Source organism: Pelophylax lessonae (genome assembly GCF_965119305.1).
Source record: "Pelophylax lessonae genome assembly, chromosome: 1".
NCBI classification, from domain to species: Eukaryota; Metazoa; Chordata; class Amphibia; order Anura; family Ranidae; genus Pelophylax; species Pelophylax lessonae.
The window spans coordinates 707,113,777-707,132,221 of record NC_138768.1 but is presented as its reverse complement, the minus strand read 5'-3'; the positions used below and the strand labels follow the sequence as shown (position 1 = coordinate 707,132,221).

The 18,445-nt window shown below is 44.4% G+C and overlaps 1 protein-coding gene across 1 annotated transcript in view; it reads left to right on the top strand.

Moving 5' to 3' along the window:
- AGA (aspartylglucosaminidase) overlaps positions 1–16,160 on the top strand; it is a gene marked incomplete at its 5' end in the record, with an annotated part of 154,314 nt that extends 138,154 nt beyond the window's left edge. Inside the window, 2 exons of the mRNA XM_082249175.1 lie at positions 3,065–3,198; positions 16,019–16,160. Of these exons, the coding sequence (XP_082105301.1) occupies positions 3,065–3,198; positions 16,019–16,119 (235 nt within the window). The 3' untranslated portion in view covers positions 16,120–16,160. The remainder of the gene's footprint in view (positions 1–3,064; positions 3,199–16,018) is intronic.
- Between the last annotated feature and the right edge of the window lie 2,285 nt (positions 16,161–18,445).

Here is an 18,445-nt window from a genome sequence, read left to right as displayed (position 1 = left end):
CGGGCAATTCGGGTGTACCTGGCAGCTACAGAGTCTTTTCGGAAGTCAGACTGACTATTTGTGCTCACAGATGGGCCAAGAAAAGGGTTGTCCGCTTCTTCTGCGACCATTTTGAGATGGATTAGACAGATGGTGACTCAAGCCTATAGGATCAAGGGTCAGGTTCCTCCTTGGAGTTTTACAGGCTGCTGTTTAGAGGGTCTATTCCCTCTTTGGGGGTGTATTGTTCAGGTGGGCTCCAGTTGTTTAGAGTTGAGCTCTTCTTACCTGGTAGGCTACTGTTTAACCTTGGGATTTTTCTGTTGTCCCACCACTCATGTTTGGTACTGCTTTGGGACGTCCCATTGGTCAAGGATCCTAACGAGCTGTGTCCGTCAATCAACGAAAGAGAAAATGGGATTTTTGACTTATTGTAAAATCCATTTCCCTGTGTTCATTGGTGAACACAGCACCCACCCCTCTATGGAGTTGTAATACTTCTGACACTGCTTGTAACAAAACTGAGTACCTATAGCAGAGCAGGGGAGTATACCTCCTGGGACTGCCCATTGGCGTAGTCAAGTTCTTTTTTTCGGCTTAGTGCTCTACTCCTGTAGGGGGCAGTATAACCCAATGGTCAAGAATCCTAAGGAGCTGTGTCCGTCAACGCAGAGAAACAAATTTTTCGGCCATTTTTCCCATTTTCAGCAGGTTTGCAAAAGCAGCCCCATATTTCTCAGGTAGGTTTACTTTACATGCTTTTTCAGCTCATGTGCTGAAGAATTATCCTTTTCAACCTTCCTTTCCCTGTAATACACCACTGTGCCATCTCGAGATCTTCACTATGTGGTTTATCCATCAGTACACAGCTTCTGGCTGAAATGTTAAGATATTCCTTGTGCTGCACTGGTTTCCCATATGACATAATGTCAATTACGTGCATCTGATTTTTAAATGGCAGCACATTTGAAACAAATATGCTGAAAAGAACTGCTGAACTTGCCATAGGGTAGAAAAAGGAACATTTTCTTCCTTTTTGAATACGTTTTGCATAGTATTAGGATGATGGCACTTTTCAGACTACAGTTCTGAAGACTGTACCATTGCCACACCTCTTGTATGTTCTTTGGACTACTGGAGAAGATCACCACACTGGTAATTCAGACTTTTATCTTCATGAAAGCTCTTTTCCCTCTCTTATCCACAGTATGCCAACTGTAAGATTTGTTTTAGGTTTCAGTTGCTGTGTGGCAACTCTGTATAAAGCCAGGTTTCAGGTATTTAGTGCTAAACTGAAAATAATTGTGGATTTTGAAGTGCTACATAAGGGAACTAAAACATATATTATATATGAAAGTTTTTTAAAGTATAAGTTCACCTTTGACAAAAGATAATAAATGCGCGTTTTTTTGCAGGGGGGGTGCGTTGCATTCATAATGTTACACACTGAATATGGGTGTAACATGTAATGAAAGGTGAACTTATCCTTTTAATGGGAACCCTTTGCTATAGAAATGTTAGGGCTGCCATTGATGGCCTGTCTCTGAGGATAGGGGAACTCTCTTAATGCAACCTTCTTTCAGATTTTTGACAGATTTCAGAGGATAGGATTACAGGCTCCAGAACTATAATCTTACCCATGCTTTGCTAGTTAGGGACAGACAGACCCATCCCAAAATAGCATGCTGCCAATGAATTATTCACAAACCCAGAACAAACATGCTGCCAGTGAATGGTCAGTCGCAGACCCAGAACTAGCATGCTCCCACTGAATAGTTACAGCAACAACTAACCTTGTCAGTCACTTACCAAGGTGAAGGATGACGCACCTGGTGCTTGCACTAAATCAAGTCCGCAATGGTAACTCTATTTTGTTTTAATATTTATGCTAATATGTTGTCCTTAGCAGGTTCCTGAACACTAACATGTTGCTCCTGCATCTCTACATGAGTGGAGTAGTGGCCATTAGCCATTTATAAAATGCATGGTTCCTTTGACATGAATCTGTATTGGTGCAGGGTTTGATGCACAAAAACAGATTTTCTTGCTATTCATAGCAACCAGTGGCCTTGTTTATTTTCAAAACCTGAAAGAGGAAATTGCGCCTGGAAGCTGACTATTACGGTCGCTTGATTATGAAGAGCGTCTGCAAACGCTTGATTTATTCTCCCTGGAGAAGAGACGCTTGAGGGGGGACATGATAGCAATTTTTAAATATCTCAATGGGGATCTCAGCTTAGAAAAAAAGCTGTTCAGTCGAAGGGATTGCATGAGGACTCGGGGGCATACAATGCGATTAGAGGAGAAGCGTTTTAATCTCAGGCAGCGTGGGGGTTTTTTTACTGTTAGGGCTACAAGATTGTGGAATTCTCTACCACAAGAGGTGGTTTCTGCGGGTAGTATGGTGGCTTTCAAAAGACTATTAGACGTACATCTCAAGGATCAGAACATTCAGGGGTATGTGAGATGATTACAGCCACACACACACCTACACAGGTTGAACTGGATGGACTATTGTCTTTATTCAACCTCACCTACTATGTAACTATTCTAACGAGAGCCTTTTTCTAAGGAATACTTTTCATGATGTGAATACCACTAGGAATAATGGGGGACTCCTGGGTGTTTTTTCTATTGGCTTCAACTACTTTATAATAAACATTTTTTTAAATTTGTATCTTCCTGTACCAGATTACAGGGCAGAATGTAATAGTATCAACTTACTCCCCTTCATTGCAAACATGTGCACATGAACCTGCATCCTCTTTTGGGCATAGGTCAAATAGTGGCATTGCAAAAAGCCCAGTACACTGATGATAGATGGGAACCCATAAATGGGGAACATCATTCTCCTAATTGCTCATTCCTAACTGCTGAAAGGCATATATTTGCATAGTGGGGTGTGCCAACCTTTTGGGAATATCAATTGTTAATTTCTTGTCTTTTAACTGGAAATAGACATCAGAAATTACAATGGATACCATTCATTCTGATTTCTTTGTCCACTTTTCAGTGTATATAGAGTATTCTACATCTTCTGTGATCAATAAAAGAATAACAAATTAATGTTTTTTTTTTTTTTAAGTTACCAAGCTGTGGAGAACATGAGAATGGGGGCTGATCCCACTGCTGCCTGTCAGAAAGCTATGGCTAGAATCCAGAAACACGTCCCAGTGTTTTTTGGAGCTATGGTATGTGCCAACAACACAGGGAGTTATGGTAAGTTTATCAGTACTGTATAATTATTGGATTTTACATAAAATAAAGTTCAAGTCTCCTATTCTAATTATTCATATTTAAAACTTTTTAGTAAGAGCGTTTTTACAGACCTTGGTTTAAAAAAAAAAAAAGAAAAAAAGTTTACTAGAAAATGGAAGATTTGCCTAACGCATCAACTCTCAACTATATTTTTATTTTCTGTCTGATTCTGATCCTAGCTATGTCTCTTTATGGCTATTTACTGAGAGGCGAATGGGTGTATAGCTGGCCATACTATTAGCCCTGCTAATTTTGATCAGCTGTAACCTGCTCCCCAGAGGTTAGTCATTTGAGCAACTTCTGATAAAGGCACATGTTGGTAATCTTTTTTGATCAGCAGCTGCAGCCACTGATCTGTGTACAGTATGTCCCAGAATGGGCAGTTCCTCCACCCACCTTTGGTCCTGGACCTGGTTTTGATGGAGGGATCTATTTATGTAATTTTTTTTTATTTTTTTTGTTCATTCAGCCCACTGGCTGAATGACCAAAAAAACTAACCATATATGACCAGCTTTATTTTCTTTTATTCCTGCTGGACTCCATTGTTTGTAAAGACATTACCCAAAAGGAAACATTAAAGTGTTATTTCACCTTTAAAGATAAAAAAGTACTGTCAGCACTCCTGCAGCCAATCCAGCAGTTTGGGGATTGGAAATCCCCTCTCTTCTCCGTCAGCACAGACCAGATCATTTTTGATTGGTTAGCGCCATCACCTGGGAAGTAGTACAGCAGGGAGCAGAGGGGTGGCGAGGGTGTCCAGTGTTAGTTCACCTTTTATAGTTTTCTGTAAATGTGAACTAACACTTTAAAGACTCCACCATCAGTGAAAATGTTAGCTGCCTGGCTATAGCACTGATCCTCTGGCTTCAGCACTTTTTACAGAAAACAATGTTTAGTGCTCACTTACCTTCCTAGGGTTTCCCCAATAATCTTTTGGATCTCAGTACAAGTACCCAGCTAAAGTGTAAAAACCCTTTTAAAGCCTAATGTCCGCAACAATACATCTCATGTCTTAACTGTTCCCTGCATTGCAACCATTTGTCTGAGTATTGTCTGATTATATATTTTTCCATATAAGAGGAGACATTTAAGTTTGTTGCAAGATCCTTACCAAAGAGTTGTGTTTAACAAGTTCCTTTAGCAAATCTGCAGAAATCCCTATTACAAATCGCTCACTGTAACGATGCATAATTATGGAACATGGCGTTTGACTCTAGCTTTGTTTTGCATAAATATATAGATGGGCCTCAAACTTCAAAGCAATCAGAGATCAGTCATTGTGCAGGATGTCTCATTAGTATGGTTTAGTTCAGCAGTGAGTACAATTTACCGATCAATAAGACTTATTAGCTTAGACTGCTTATTTCATACTTTGATCTTTTACTTCCCACAGATTCGTGTATGTGAGATTAGACTTGGAGAAGCTCATTACTCTTTAATCATTAAGTTGCGGGATCTTTTTTTTTTCAAATTACATGAATAGTTTTTGAGTTGCATTTTACGGTTAAATATGCTATACACAGTATGGTTGTTGTGGGGGTCAAGAGGGCATTTGCTTTCCAATAGAAGGAACATTCTGGTAAACAAAATGTTTCCACTAGCATAAAATGTTCTTTATATTTGTTTCTTTCCTTTGAAGAATGGTTGAAATGAAAAGATTTTCTGTAAAGCGAAAGCATCAAAATATTATACAACACTAAAGCTAAAAAATATATTAACGGGTTTGCTGCATAGAAGGCACCATATGCAGCTTTTATTTTCCTGGTGTTCTGACAGAAAAATAAAAAAACAACATTTTAGCCAAGGTTCACATCTGACCAGTTCTGTATGGGGGCACAGCAGAACCCTTTCATTTGAATTGGCTGCTGTACCTGTGTTTACTGCAAGAAAAAGTCCCTGAACCTTTTAAAAAAACACTGCAGCACAGAAACTGCATTGTGTTTTTCAGTGTATAGGGGGGCCCTTAAGAGTTAATGACAACCCCTGCACAATTTCTTAAAATCAGCATTTTTTTGGTGTCTGCATGCAAGAATTTGTGTGATTTACACATATTCCCACACCCTCACAAATGTGAACCTAGTCTAAGTCCAGCACAGGGCAAAGTGGTTAGCACTTCCACCTAGCAGCACTAGGGTCTTCAGTTTGAATCTCAACCATGGCACTACCTGCCTGGAGTTTACATGTTCTCCCTGGATTCCTCCCACACTCTGAAATGCATGCTGGCTCCTGTCTAAACTCGCCCTAGTATGTATTAATGGGAGTTGGGACTGTAAGCTCCTTGAGGGCAGGGACTAAAATGAATGTATAATAATATGGAAGGCAGTGGTTAAATTTATTGCACCATATGCTGTAATTAGCTGATATAAATAAGACCTCATTCACATTACCATATTCAGCTTGTCTACAAACCGTGTGAACAACAAACATTTTGCAAAAAATTGCAGAGCTTTTGACTTAATAGATGCACTGAAATTTTGGCGGCCATAACCTATCAGCCAAAAGATTGGATTTTTGACTTACTGTAAAATCCATTTCTCTGATGTTCATTGACAGATGCAGCTCCTGATATTCTTAACCATTGGGTTATACTGCCCCCTACAAGGGTAGGACACTTGGCAGAAAAAGTCTGGCTTTGCCGATGGGCATGGCCAGGGGTTATACTCCGTCTCTCTGCTATAGGTACTCAGACAAGCAATGTCAGAGAAAATACAACTCCACAGAGGGGTGAGTGCTGTGTCCGTCAATGAACATCCGAGAAATGGATTTTACGGTAAGTCAAAAGTTCCATTTTCTCTTTCGTTCATTGACGGACACAGCTCCTGATATTCTTAACCATTGGGACGTCCCAAAGTAGTGTTAAACATGGGGGGTGGGAACAGCAAAAAATTCCCAAGGCTAAAAATCAGTAGCCAACCAGGCAACAGGGGCTCAACCAAAACAACTGGAGCCCACCTGAAAAAACATTACACCCTCAAAGAGGACCAAGTCCTAAACAGCAGCCTGCAAAACCTTGCAGCCAAAAAGAGGCATCCGCAGATGCCAACACATCCTCTTTATAGAACTTTGTGCACCGAAAACCAGGTGGCTGGCTTGCAAACCTGCATCACTGACGCCTGATGGCAGAAGGCCCAGGAGGCACTGAGCACCCAAGTAGACTGCGCCTTGATTGAAAAAAACAGGAACCTGACCCCTGATGGAATAGGCCTGAATCCCCATCTGTCTGATCCCTCTGGGAATAATTACAGAGGAAGTGAACAACCCTGTTCTAGACCCATCCACAAGCACAAATAGTGAGTCTGACTTCCTAAAAGACTCTATAGCTGCCAGGTACACCCTAATTGCCCAAACCACAGCCAAGGCATGGAAGGCAATTTCCGTAGGATGTTTTGGCCTGGGACACAGGGAAGGCAACATAATGTCTTCATTCAAATGGAAATCGGAGACAACCATTGGAAGGAATGATGGACAGGGGCGAAGAACCACCTTATCTCTGTGAGCCACCAAGTAAGGTGAACGACAGGATAACGATGCCAGTCAACACAATGTATTCAATCCCACCTTCTGAGACAGCGTAAACAAGGGAATCTCCCGAAGAACCCCAAAGGACTTGCATCACACGCTGTACGTCTTCCATGTACGATGGTAGATCTTCCTAGAAGTAGATTTCCTAGCTTTTAACAGCTTTGGAATCACCAATTCAGACCAACCCCTATCCTTCAGAACCTGGCTTTCAACAGCCAAGCCGTCAAAGCCAGTGACTGTAAAGCAGGGTGGAAGATTGTCTCTTGGGGCAGCAGATCCTCCCTGAGAGGAAGCTTCCAAGGAACGTTGGCGATCGGCGTATCAACCTCGGCGAGGCCAGTCCGGGACCACTAAGATGACCGGAATCCCTTCTGCCTCAATCCTGCGTAGAAGTTTTGGCAGAAGCTTGAGAGGAGGGAGGGTGTAAATCATATGATACGGACCCCACGGGGGCCACCAGTGCATCTGTGGCGTCCGCCAGAGGATCCCGTGACCGAGCCATGAACCTCTGCACCTTTCTGTTAAGCCGAGACTCCCAACAGATTCACCTCGGGGATGCCCCACCGGAGACACAACTGACACAACTTCGGATGTAGACTTTTCCCCTGGGCCAACGCCTGCCGACTGAGGTAATCCGCCTGCCAGTTTTCCACTCTGGGAATGTGTATGGCAGAAAGGGCTGGAACAAACGTTCTGCCCACCTGAGAATGGCGGCTACCTCCAGAGCCACCAGGACACTTCTGGTGATTGAGATGAGCAACGGCTGTGGCATTGTCTGATTAAATGCGCACTGGACATCCTTGGAGATGAATCATTCAATGTTCCAGGCACAGTCTGATCACTCAGAGCTCCAGGATATTGATCAGTAGTCTGAACTCTTGCGGGGTTCAGACCCCCTGAGCAAAATTTCTGTAGAACGCCTCCCCACGCCGACAGGCTGACATCCGTGGTGACCACCGTCCAATACAAGGGGAAGAAGCATGAAGTCACCAGATCAGGGACCCTTTTGCATCCCAGCTCAGCTGGATTTGGTTGGCCAGAGACTGCAGAGTCTTGTCCCATTTGATCAAAATCTCCCAATGCAGAGACCTCGTATGGAACCATGCAAATGGAACCACCTCAAAAGGTAGACTCCATCAGGCCCAGCAATCACATGCAATTCCAGAGGAGTGACCATCTGCTGGACAGCAGGAGGTGAATTGCAGCCTGCAGTTTCTGGAGTTTATCCAGAGAAAGGAGTACTCTGGGTCTGATTCTGGACTCGGCCTTAGCCAGATAGTCTAGTTTCGTGGAAGGAACCCAGGCAGACTTCTGAAGATTCAGAATCCAGCTGAACTTCCTCAGGGTCCGTATGGAGATCTCCAGGTTTTCCACCAGTGCAGACAGAGACTCTGCTTGCAGAAGGTCGTCCAAGTAGCCCATGACCACGATCCCCTGCTGACGTAACAATGCTAGCACCGTGGCTAACACTTTGTGAAGACCCGAGGAGCAGAGGCGAGACCAAAGGGTAACATCACAAACTGATAATGCTTATCTCCCATGGCAAAGCAGGGGAAGCGCTGGTGACCGACACATATTGGAATGTGATGGTAAGCGTCCTTGATGTCGATGGAGGCAAGAAAATCCCCCTTATGCAGGGAAGCCACCACCATGCGAACTGACTCCAGTCTGAACTTCTGCACCTACACAAACAATTCAGCACCTTGCCTTTCTTTCTGTTGACTGTAAATCGGTTTGAGTACAACCCCTGAGAACGTTCCGAAGTCGGAACCGGGACTATCGCCCCTTGAAGTAAAAGGTCTTCTAACACCCCAAAGAAAGCCTGTAAGCGGACCGGGGACAGTCGCACGATGGAAGAAAAGAACCTTTCCAGGGGGTAAGATTGAAACTTGGTCTTGTAGCCGCACTGTATGACTTTGTGAACCCACTTGTCTTGTACCTGGAAAGTCCAGGTTCAGGAACCAGCAAAGATGTCTCCCCCCCCCCCCCCACCAAACCCCAGATACGGGTGAGGGTGCACCTTCAAGCTGAAGGGGCCTTGTCCTCTGGCCCTGAGAAGCCCACTCTTGACTTGCCAGACAAAGTTCACTTGGATCCTCTAGAGGAGGCCCTGGAGGGCTTCAATCCCTTGTCAGTTGACCCTGAGGGATGAAAAAACCTGTTATGAGCTGAAAAGGAGGGCCTACGTCTACGACAAGGGTCCTTGCCCTTCTCAGTCTGTGCAAAAAGGGTACTCTTACCCCCTGTGAGACCTTTAATGATGTCATCCAGGGTAGCACCGAACAGATGCTTAAAGGGGAAGATCAGTTAAGGCCTTTTTAGAAGTCTTGTCCGCAGACCAGCATTTGAACCAAAAGATACACCAAAGGACCACTGTCAAAACAGAGAGCCGAGCCACTAGGGGAGCTGCATATAAAGAGGCATCACAGATAAACTGCAGGTCACGGCGCAACAGCTTAGTCCATTCAGTCAGAGTGTGCAACACCAGGACAATAGTGAATATTGGCCTCAGTGCCGAACCAGCCAGGGTGTACATATTGAGGGCCACAGCCTCTGCCTTTCTGTCAACCGGGTTCTTAAAGGCCGGGGACTCTTCAACCCGGAATTATGGTTGCTTTGTTTAATCTGGAAGGTCCACCACCAGTGGAACAGTCTACTTCTTAAGAAGGGACTCCTTATAGTGGTATCGCCTAGCAAAGCGCTTAGGGACATTTTGGTTGTCCCCACGCTGTAGTGACAATTCTGTCAAAATAGGAGGAAAAAGATTACACCTTTTCCACTCTGGATGGCTTGTGAGTGCCAAAGGAGACCTTGCGCCTCCGTTGCAGCTGCGTCCCTCATCTTTAAGGTCTCATGCACAGATGCAATCAGTGCATCCCCCAGCGCCTTTTTGTGGGTGGTTGCAGAAGTGGAGGATGCAGGGTGACCCATGGCGGCGGCCAAAGCAGATTCAGGATCTGAGGGGACAGATGAGGCAGGGGCGCTTTTTTGCCAGCCCAAAAGCCAACTCCACCCGGGACGTCGATGGATGGTTGGGACCCGGAGGGCCCCACAACCTGAGGGGATCATGTGGGGGGGGAGATGTGCTCTAAAAGACTCCATTAATCACAAAAAAGTGTAAAACACTACTAAGGGACACCCCCACCGCTCTGGCAACACACCCGGTTGCCAGCCACGGAGCCCCTATCAGTCCTCAGCAGAAAGGGAGAGGACCTTACCAGACTCGCTACCAGCAGCATCTGCACTGCACATACAGGGATAAGGAAAGGATCCAGGAGGTGACACCAGGGGATGAGGAGGGCCTCCCACCACCGAAATCGTCGCCCATAGTGCTTCATTGTCATGACTGCCACTGTTTTCTTTGGCAAACCACCACAAAATGGCCACCAGACTACACAAACGTGGCCGTCGTGTATTGCAGCACAAAGACTACAAGAAAATGGTAGAACCACGAGGCTGCAGGGGGACACAGGAGGGATCCCTAGGCCCCCCTCCCTTGCACAGCTGATCATCCAGTCGCCAGCATAGCACCCTGCCCCCACCCTGGGAGCTGTACCAGACTACCCACACAGTCCCAGCATTAGGCACCCTCCCCTTCTTCCACTAACGGGAAGGAGGGGGTCCGACCATCTCATGGATGGGCTTGCGTCCACCCCAATACCCTCAAGGGGAAACAGATCCTCACCATACCAGGAACTAGGCAGGCACCACTCCAGATAGGACACCTCGCCATCAAAATGGGGGGGGGGGGGAAACGGTCGGCCAGGAGGAATACTGTGACTCAGGCTGAGACCCAGTGTATGCGACCTCATGAGGCGTTTAACTTGCATGCCAGCCCCAGTCCGGTGGGGCTATGTCACGGCCGACCTGCGCGCGCTCGCTGGCCAAACTGGGGTGACCACTGGATTTAGATTATCCAGCCCATCGCCCAGTACGGCAGTTGATTTGTAGATCCCACAGGAAAAACCAGGAGAAAAAAAATCTAACTAAAAGAAAAAATGTCAGGACCAGAGATCCCAGCAAGGAACTAGGTCCTTACTCATGACTAGGCAGAAACAAAATGAGTACCTATAGCAGAGAGAGGGAGTATACCCCCTGGGACTGCCCATAGGCATAGCCAGACTTTTTTCTGCCTAGTGTCCTACTCCTGTAGGGGGCAGTATAACCCAATGATTAAGAATATCAGGAGCTGTGTCCGTCAATAAACGAAAAAGAGATGGTGTTTATTGATGCATTTCAGGATGTTTTTTTTTTTAAACTGATAAATACAGCAAGCAAGACAACTGGCCAGTGTGAAGACATACATAAATTTAAAGGGATGCATTTTTTTTTTTTTTTTAGCTCTTGTGCTAAAGGTGCCAATAATGGCTGACAAATTTACATTAATTTTAAAATTCATGATTTTAATTAAAAAGTAAAATATAATACAATTAATATACACTGGTCAAAAAAATTTAAAGGAACACTTTGAAAGCACATCAGATCTCAATGGGGAAAAGTCTCATGCTGGATATCTATACTGATATGGACTGGGTAATGTGTTAAGAACCAAAAGGATGCCACGTCATTTGATAGAAATGAAAATTATCACCTTACAGAGGGCTGAATTCAAATACACCCCGAAAATCAAAGTGGAAAAATGATGCAGCAGGCTAGTCCATTTTGCTGAAATTTCATTGCAGAAACTCAAAATGGTCCTCAGTAGTTTATATGGCCTCCACATGCTTGTATGCATGCCTGACAATGTCGGGGCATGCTCCTAATGAGACAAAGGAGGGTGTCTTGGGGTATTTCCTCCCAGATCCAGGCCAGGGCATCACTGAGCTCCTGAACAGACTGCGGTGCAACCTGGTGGTGTCACATGGACCGAACATAATGTCCCAGAGGTGTTCTTTTGAATTTAGGTCAGGTAAGCATGGGGGCCATTCAATATTATCAATTCTTTTATTCTCCAGGAACTGGATGCATACTCTTGCCACATGAGGCCGGGCATTGTTGTGCATCAGGAGGAACCCAGGATCCACTGCACCACCAAACCGGTCATGCTGAATAATGTTACAGGCAGCATAACACTCTTCACGGCTTCTCCAGATCCTTTCACATCTGTTACATGTGAATCTGCTCTCATCTGTGAAAAGCACAGGGTGCCAGTGGGGGACTTGCCAATTCTGGTCTTCAATGGCAAATGTCAGTCAAGCTCTACGGTGCTGGGCAGTGAGCACATGGCCCACTAGCGAACGTTGGGCTCTCAGGCCATCCTCATGAAGTCTGTTTCTGATTGTTTGGTCAGAGACCTTCACACCAGTGGCCTGCTGAAGATCATTTTGTAGGGCTCTGGCAGTGCTCATCCCATTCCTCCTTGCACAAAAGAGCAGATACTGGGCCTGCAGATGGGTTAAGGACCTTCTACGGCCCTGTCCAGCTCAAGAAAAACTGCCTGTCTCCTAGAAACTCCTTCATGCTCTTGAGACTGTGCTGGGAGACACGGCAAACCTTCTGGCAATGGCACACATTGATGTACCATCCTGGAGGAGTTGGACTGCCTGTGCAACCTCTATAAGGTCCAGGTATCGCCTTATGCTACCAGTAGTAACACTGACCCTAGCCAAATTCAAAACTAATGAAAAACAGTCAGAAAAGATGAGTAGGGAAAAATTGTCAGTGGCCTTCACCTGTAAAACTTCCTGTTTTTGAGGTTGTCTCATTGTTGCCCATCTAGCACACCTGTTGTTAATTTCATTAACACCAAAGCAGCTGAATTTGATTAACAACCCCTTCTGCTACTTAACTGACCAGATCATTATCTCAGGAGTTTAACTGGCGTGATGCTATATTCTGATTAAAAAGTGTTCCTTTAATTTTTTTGAGCTGTGTGTGTGTGTTTGTTTTCATTTGCCAACACTGAAGAAATTGCACTCTGCTACAATTTAAAGTAGTGAGTGTTCAGCTTTGTATAACGGTGTAAATTTGCTGTCCCCTCAAAATAACAACACACACACACACACAGCCATTAATGTCTAAACCGCTAACAACAAAAGTGAGTACACCCCTATGTGAAAATGTCCAAATTGGGTGCAATCAGCCATTTTCCCTCCCTGGTGTCATGTGACTCGTTAGTGTTACAAGGTCTATGGTGCGAATGGGGAGCAGGTGTGTTACATTTGGTGTTATTGCTCTCTCTCTCATACTTATCACTGGAAGTTCAACATGGCACTCATGGCAAAGAACTCTCTGAGGCTCTGAAAAATAATTGTTGGCCATGGTCGACCAAAGAAGTTGAGTACACGTGCTCAGCATCATATCCAGAGGTTGTCTTTGGGAAATAGACATATGAGTCCTGCCACCATTGCTGCAGAGGTTGAAGGGGAGGGGGTTAACCTGTCTGTGCTCAGACCATAAGCTGCACACTGCATCAAATTGGTCTGCATGGCTGTCATCCCAGAAGGAAGCCTCTTCTAAAGCTGATGCACAATGAAACCCGCAATCAGTTTGCTGCAGACAAAGGACATGGATTATTAGAACCATGTCCTGTGCTCTGATGACACCATCTGAACCAAATAGGTTTATCTTGGTCTCAAGTGTGTCTTGCCTACAGTCAAGCATGGTGGTGGGAGTGTCATGGTCTGAGGCTGCATGAGTGCTGCCGGTGTAAGGTTAAAAAACCCTACCTCCTGAAAATTCCCTACCCTCGTCACTTCCTGCCCACATACGTCATGGAACAGCTGCGCAGCTTACCACTGCGCATGCTCACAGCTCCGGAGGGTAGGGAATTCTCACGGGGTAGGGTTTTTTAACGTTACACCGCATCAGCTGTTGCCGCGGGTACATTAAAACATCTCAGCTGCAACATGAAATCATCTCAGCTCCTACCCCTGTCACTTCCCTGATCTCGGCAACTAAATGTAAAAACGGCGGGAGTATGAAAATATAAATCATGGAGATCTCGGCTCCGTGATTTATATTTTCATAGACCCACCGCCGCTTTTACATTTAGTTGCCGAGATCAGGGAAGTGACAGGGGTAGGAGCGGAGATGATTTCATGTTGCAGCGGAGATTTTTTAATGTACCCGCGGCAACAGCTGATGCGGTGTAATGTTAAAAATTCCCTACCCTCCGGAGCTGTGAGCATGTGCAGTGGTAAGCTGATCAGCTGTTCCATGACGTAGGTGCAGCGGAAGTGACGAGGGTAGGAAATTTTCGCGGGTAGGGTTTTTTCACGGAACACCGGCACTGGGGAGCTACAGCTCATTGAGAAAACCATGAATGTTAACCACTTAAGCCCCGGAAGATTTTACCCCCTTCCTGACCAGGGGGTATTTTGCGATTCGGCACTGCGTGACTTTAACGGACAATTGCGCGGTCGTGCGATGCTGTTTCTAAACGAATTTGGCGTCCTTTTTTTCCCACAAACAGAGCTTTCTTTTGGTGGTATTTGATCACCTGTGCGATTTTTTGATCATGCGCTATAAACAAAAAAAAGCGTAAATTTTGCAAAAATAGCAATATTTTTCACATTTTTTTATATGAAATTCCCCCCAAAAAAATGTAAAAATCAAAATTTTTTAACATTTTCGGCCATTTTGTTTTATGCTACCTATGTTTGGTAAAAAAATCGCAAAAAGCGTATTTTGATTGGTTTGCACAAAAGTTATCGCGTTTACTAACAAAGGGAAAGATTTTTGTAATTGTTGTTTTTTTTTTTAACGCGTAATGGCGGCGATCTGCGATTTTTTTTTTTTTGCGGTATTGCGGCGGACAGATCGGACCCTTGACTGACATTTTTGGGGTTACCAGTGACATTTCTACAGTAATCCGTGCTATACATATTTACTGTTACTGTAAAAATACACCGGCAGTGAAGGGGTTAACTTTTTTTGAAAGGGAGGGGCTATGTGTGTCCCTAGGGGCGTGCTTTCTACTGTGATTGGCTGTGGCTTCAGATGTATGAACAGTGATCAACGGTTCTACATATTAGAACCGTATGATCATCCTTCATACACAGGGGAGAATGACAGGCAGCTTGTTTACACAAGCCGCCTGACTTTCTCCCTCTCCCCCGACGATCGCAGAGTGACCGGCGGACATCGGGTCCGGCGGTCACACGCGCGGGGGGGGGTGCGTGACCGCGCCTCCGGCGGCGCGCGCTCGCTCCCTAGACCCTCACAGGCTAGCGACGTAGACCTACGTCGCTTTGCCTGTGAGGGGCTGACTGCCGACGTAGATCGGCGTTAGGCAGTCGGCAAGTGGTTAAGATGTATTGTGCCATACTGAAGCAGAGCATGATCCCCTTTATTCGGAGACTGGGCCACATGGTAGTATTTTAACATAACGACCCCCCCCCAAACACACCTCCAAGACGACCACTGTCTTGCAAAAGAAGCTGAGGATAAAGGTGATGGACTGGCCAAGCATGTCTCTAGATCTAAACCCTATTGAGCATCCTCAAACAGAAGGTGGAGGAGCATAAAGTCTCTAACAGCCACCAGCTCTGTGATGTCGTCATGGAGGAATAGAAGAGGACTCCAATGGCAACCTGTAAAGCTCTGGTGAACTCTATGACCAAGAGGGTTAAGGCAGTGCTGCAAAATAATGGTAGCCACATAAAATATTGACACTTTGGACCCAATTTGGACATTTCCACTTAGGGGTGTACTCACTTTTGTTGCCAGGATTTTAGACGTTAATGGCTGTGGGTTGAGTTATTTTGAGGGGACAGCAAATTTACACTGTTATACAAGCTGTACACTCACTACTTTACATTGTAGCAAAGTGTCATTGTACCAAAGTGTCATTTCTTCAGTGTTGTCACTTGAAAAGTTTTTACAAAAATGCAAGAGGTGTACTGAATTTTCGGTTTCGGCAACAAAATTTCCATTCAATGCACCTCTTTATGACAAGCTTTGTTGAAACTTTTTGGGCTAATTCACACTAGTGACAAGAGCCATTTTTTTTCTGTAGAAGAAAAATACAACTCTCTGCAAGGGCACACAGAAAACCTATGGATTTAGCAAAACAAGAGTTTTACATTAGCAGCTTTCTAAAGCAAGGTACCTGAAGCAATTAGATGCTTGATGAAAATCATAACTAAAATTGCTACCATCACCCTGACATTTTTCTTTATAGTTTGAAGGCAAGCAAGAATGTGGCCATAAAGTTGCATAGCATAGGATACATAGCCAGCACCCTGTAGATATACCAGACAAATATTAGGTACAATTAAAATCCCCATCAGTATAACAATTTTTTTTCTTTTTTAGGTGCTGCTTGTGCTAAAGCTCCAGGATTTTCTCAATTTCATTACACAGTTTTCAAACCTGGCCTTTCACAGCCACTGGAGGAGGTAGTAGATTGTCTATAGAAGCTGGAGCATGTGGCGGGCATTTGCCACTGAATTTTCTTATAATAAATATCAAGAATCATGACTCCAGACTGAGGGTGACTTTTTTCAAAATCCAAACCTTTCACATATGCGAGAATGTAAAAGCTACTGAAAGTTACACGTGTACTTTTAAAATGTCTGTGGCAGAAAGTAGGTCTTTTTTTTTTTTTATAAAAGTTTATTGTTGTTTAATAAAAAATAAATATTGTATGGTAGCTGACATTCAACCAGTGGGTGTATGTATTTTAACTTATGTTTTATAGAGTTAAATGAACCAGTCTTCTTCTTCTTCTTCTTCTTCTTCTGTTCCCAAGTAAAAAGTGGATTTTTGACTTACAGAGAAAATATTTTTACAGAAGGTCATTGACAGACGCAGCTCCATATTCTTATTAACCATTGGGTTATACTGCCCCCTACAGGAGTAGGACACTAGGCAGGAAAAATCGTTACCACGCTTATGCGGCAGTCCCTGCAGGCATACACCCACTCACTCTGCTATAGGATTCAGTTTTGTTGCAAACAGTGTTAGAGGAAAAAACCCCATCCCACTCAGGAATAGAGGGGTGGGTGCTGCGTCTGTCAATGAGCTTCAGAGAAAAGGATTTTAAGGTCAAAAATCGTTGTATATGGATTTTTTGGTGCCTCAAACCAAAGAAAGGTGGGATTTTTTAGGCAAGAAGAGCATGTATCGTAGTATTTTAAAATAACAGTTTATTTTGAGGTGAAATTTTTTAAACAGTGTGTGTGTATGTATACACACACACACATTTTTGCAGGGTTAGAGGCCCTGTAGTGAAGAGGTGATAAGAGGTTGGAAGTTTGTGACATTGGTGATATGGTATCTTTCTCTGTATTCTGTGCTTGATCACAAGTGTTGGATTTGAACAGAGAAAGCATCTGTAACACCAACGCGTTTCGGCCGCAAAGCCTTTTTCAAGGATATCGCCATATCTGAAATTACATTACAAGGTTATTTGAAATCACCCGCTCAGCCAAGGGAGTTTCCATTGGGGGGGGGGGGGGGGGGGTTGATTGTAAAGCTTACATAATGTTTTTTTGCCTTATCCATGTTATCCATGTCTAAATATTTTTCTCCTTATGCCCTTAATCGCAACGAGAACCAGAAGATGCTGCTTCTAGAGATAATGTGTAGTTGGTGTTTAGAGGAATACATTTATACTAGTTATTGATGTCTTTACTCACATAGGGTGTTTGCTGCAGCTGTACTGGATATTTCCTGCAGCTTACTGTGCTCAAAATTAGAGCCGTCACATGGAATGTTGCAGAGTATTGCAGCTGTACTGGATAAAATCCTGCAATTAGCTGTGCTCTGATTAGGACGGTGTATGATTAAAGAATATATATGTGTGCAAGGTCTGAGAAATCAAGACAATGTTGACCCAATATAAGTGTGTTTATAAAAAAATGGATTTGGTTTGTCTAAAAAGGTACTGGCTGGTTATTCCAAGCAACTCACTTTTAGTTGCTCTGGCAGCGCTTCAGCAGGGTGCTTCTCCCCGGCTATTTATAGAGGTCCGTGCATGCGCAGTACTGCGCCGCGGGATCCTATGTGCTGTGGCCGTCATGCGGCCACCACCCTAGTGCGCATGCGCCACCAGACGCTGCGCGCGCATTCGGGGAGGCCGCGGCAATCCTATAATCGGCCGCCGACACAAACTGTGGAGCTTGATTCCTTGGGGAATCGGAGGAGGAAGATGTCAAGGGCCCCTCCTTTGCTCGAAAATGCCTCAGACTATATGTTCTGAGGCTGGGAGTGCCGGGTGCGACCATGAATGGACATATAACAGGAGAAATAATGTCTTCAAAGAATGGATGGCTTACAATTGAATATATAATTATATATCATTACATTTGGTTTAAAAAAAAATACAGGCATATAAATGTATATATTGCATTTTACATTTTGTAGCAGTCAGTATGATATATGCTCAGGGAAAGGGGTGGGGAGGGAGGAGACACATATGTCTCATGGGAAGTTGTGGACAGGGGTGGAGAGGATAGTCTCTGTTTAGCTTACGTATTGTAATCAAAGGCTATGGCAGAACAGGGGAACATAGGAAGTGGAGCAGGGGAGATAGAGGCAACGGATCTGCCAATTTATGGGGCTTTTTGGTGAAAATGGAGAAACCAGGATTTTGGTGAATGGATGACATGTCCTACTGTTTTTGTGAATGGATAATTTTTGTCCCTTTTGGAGTGGGTATTTCGTCATCTTTTCCTTCAGGAAAGGATGTTTAAGTGGATATGCCTTAGTCTGTTTTTCCTGATGTAAATCCTTCAAGAA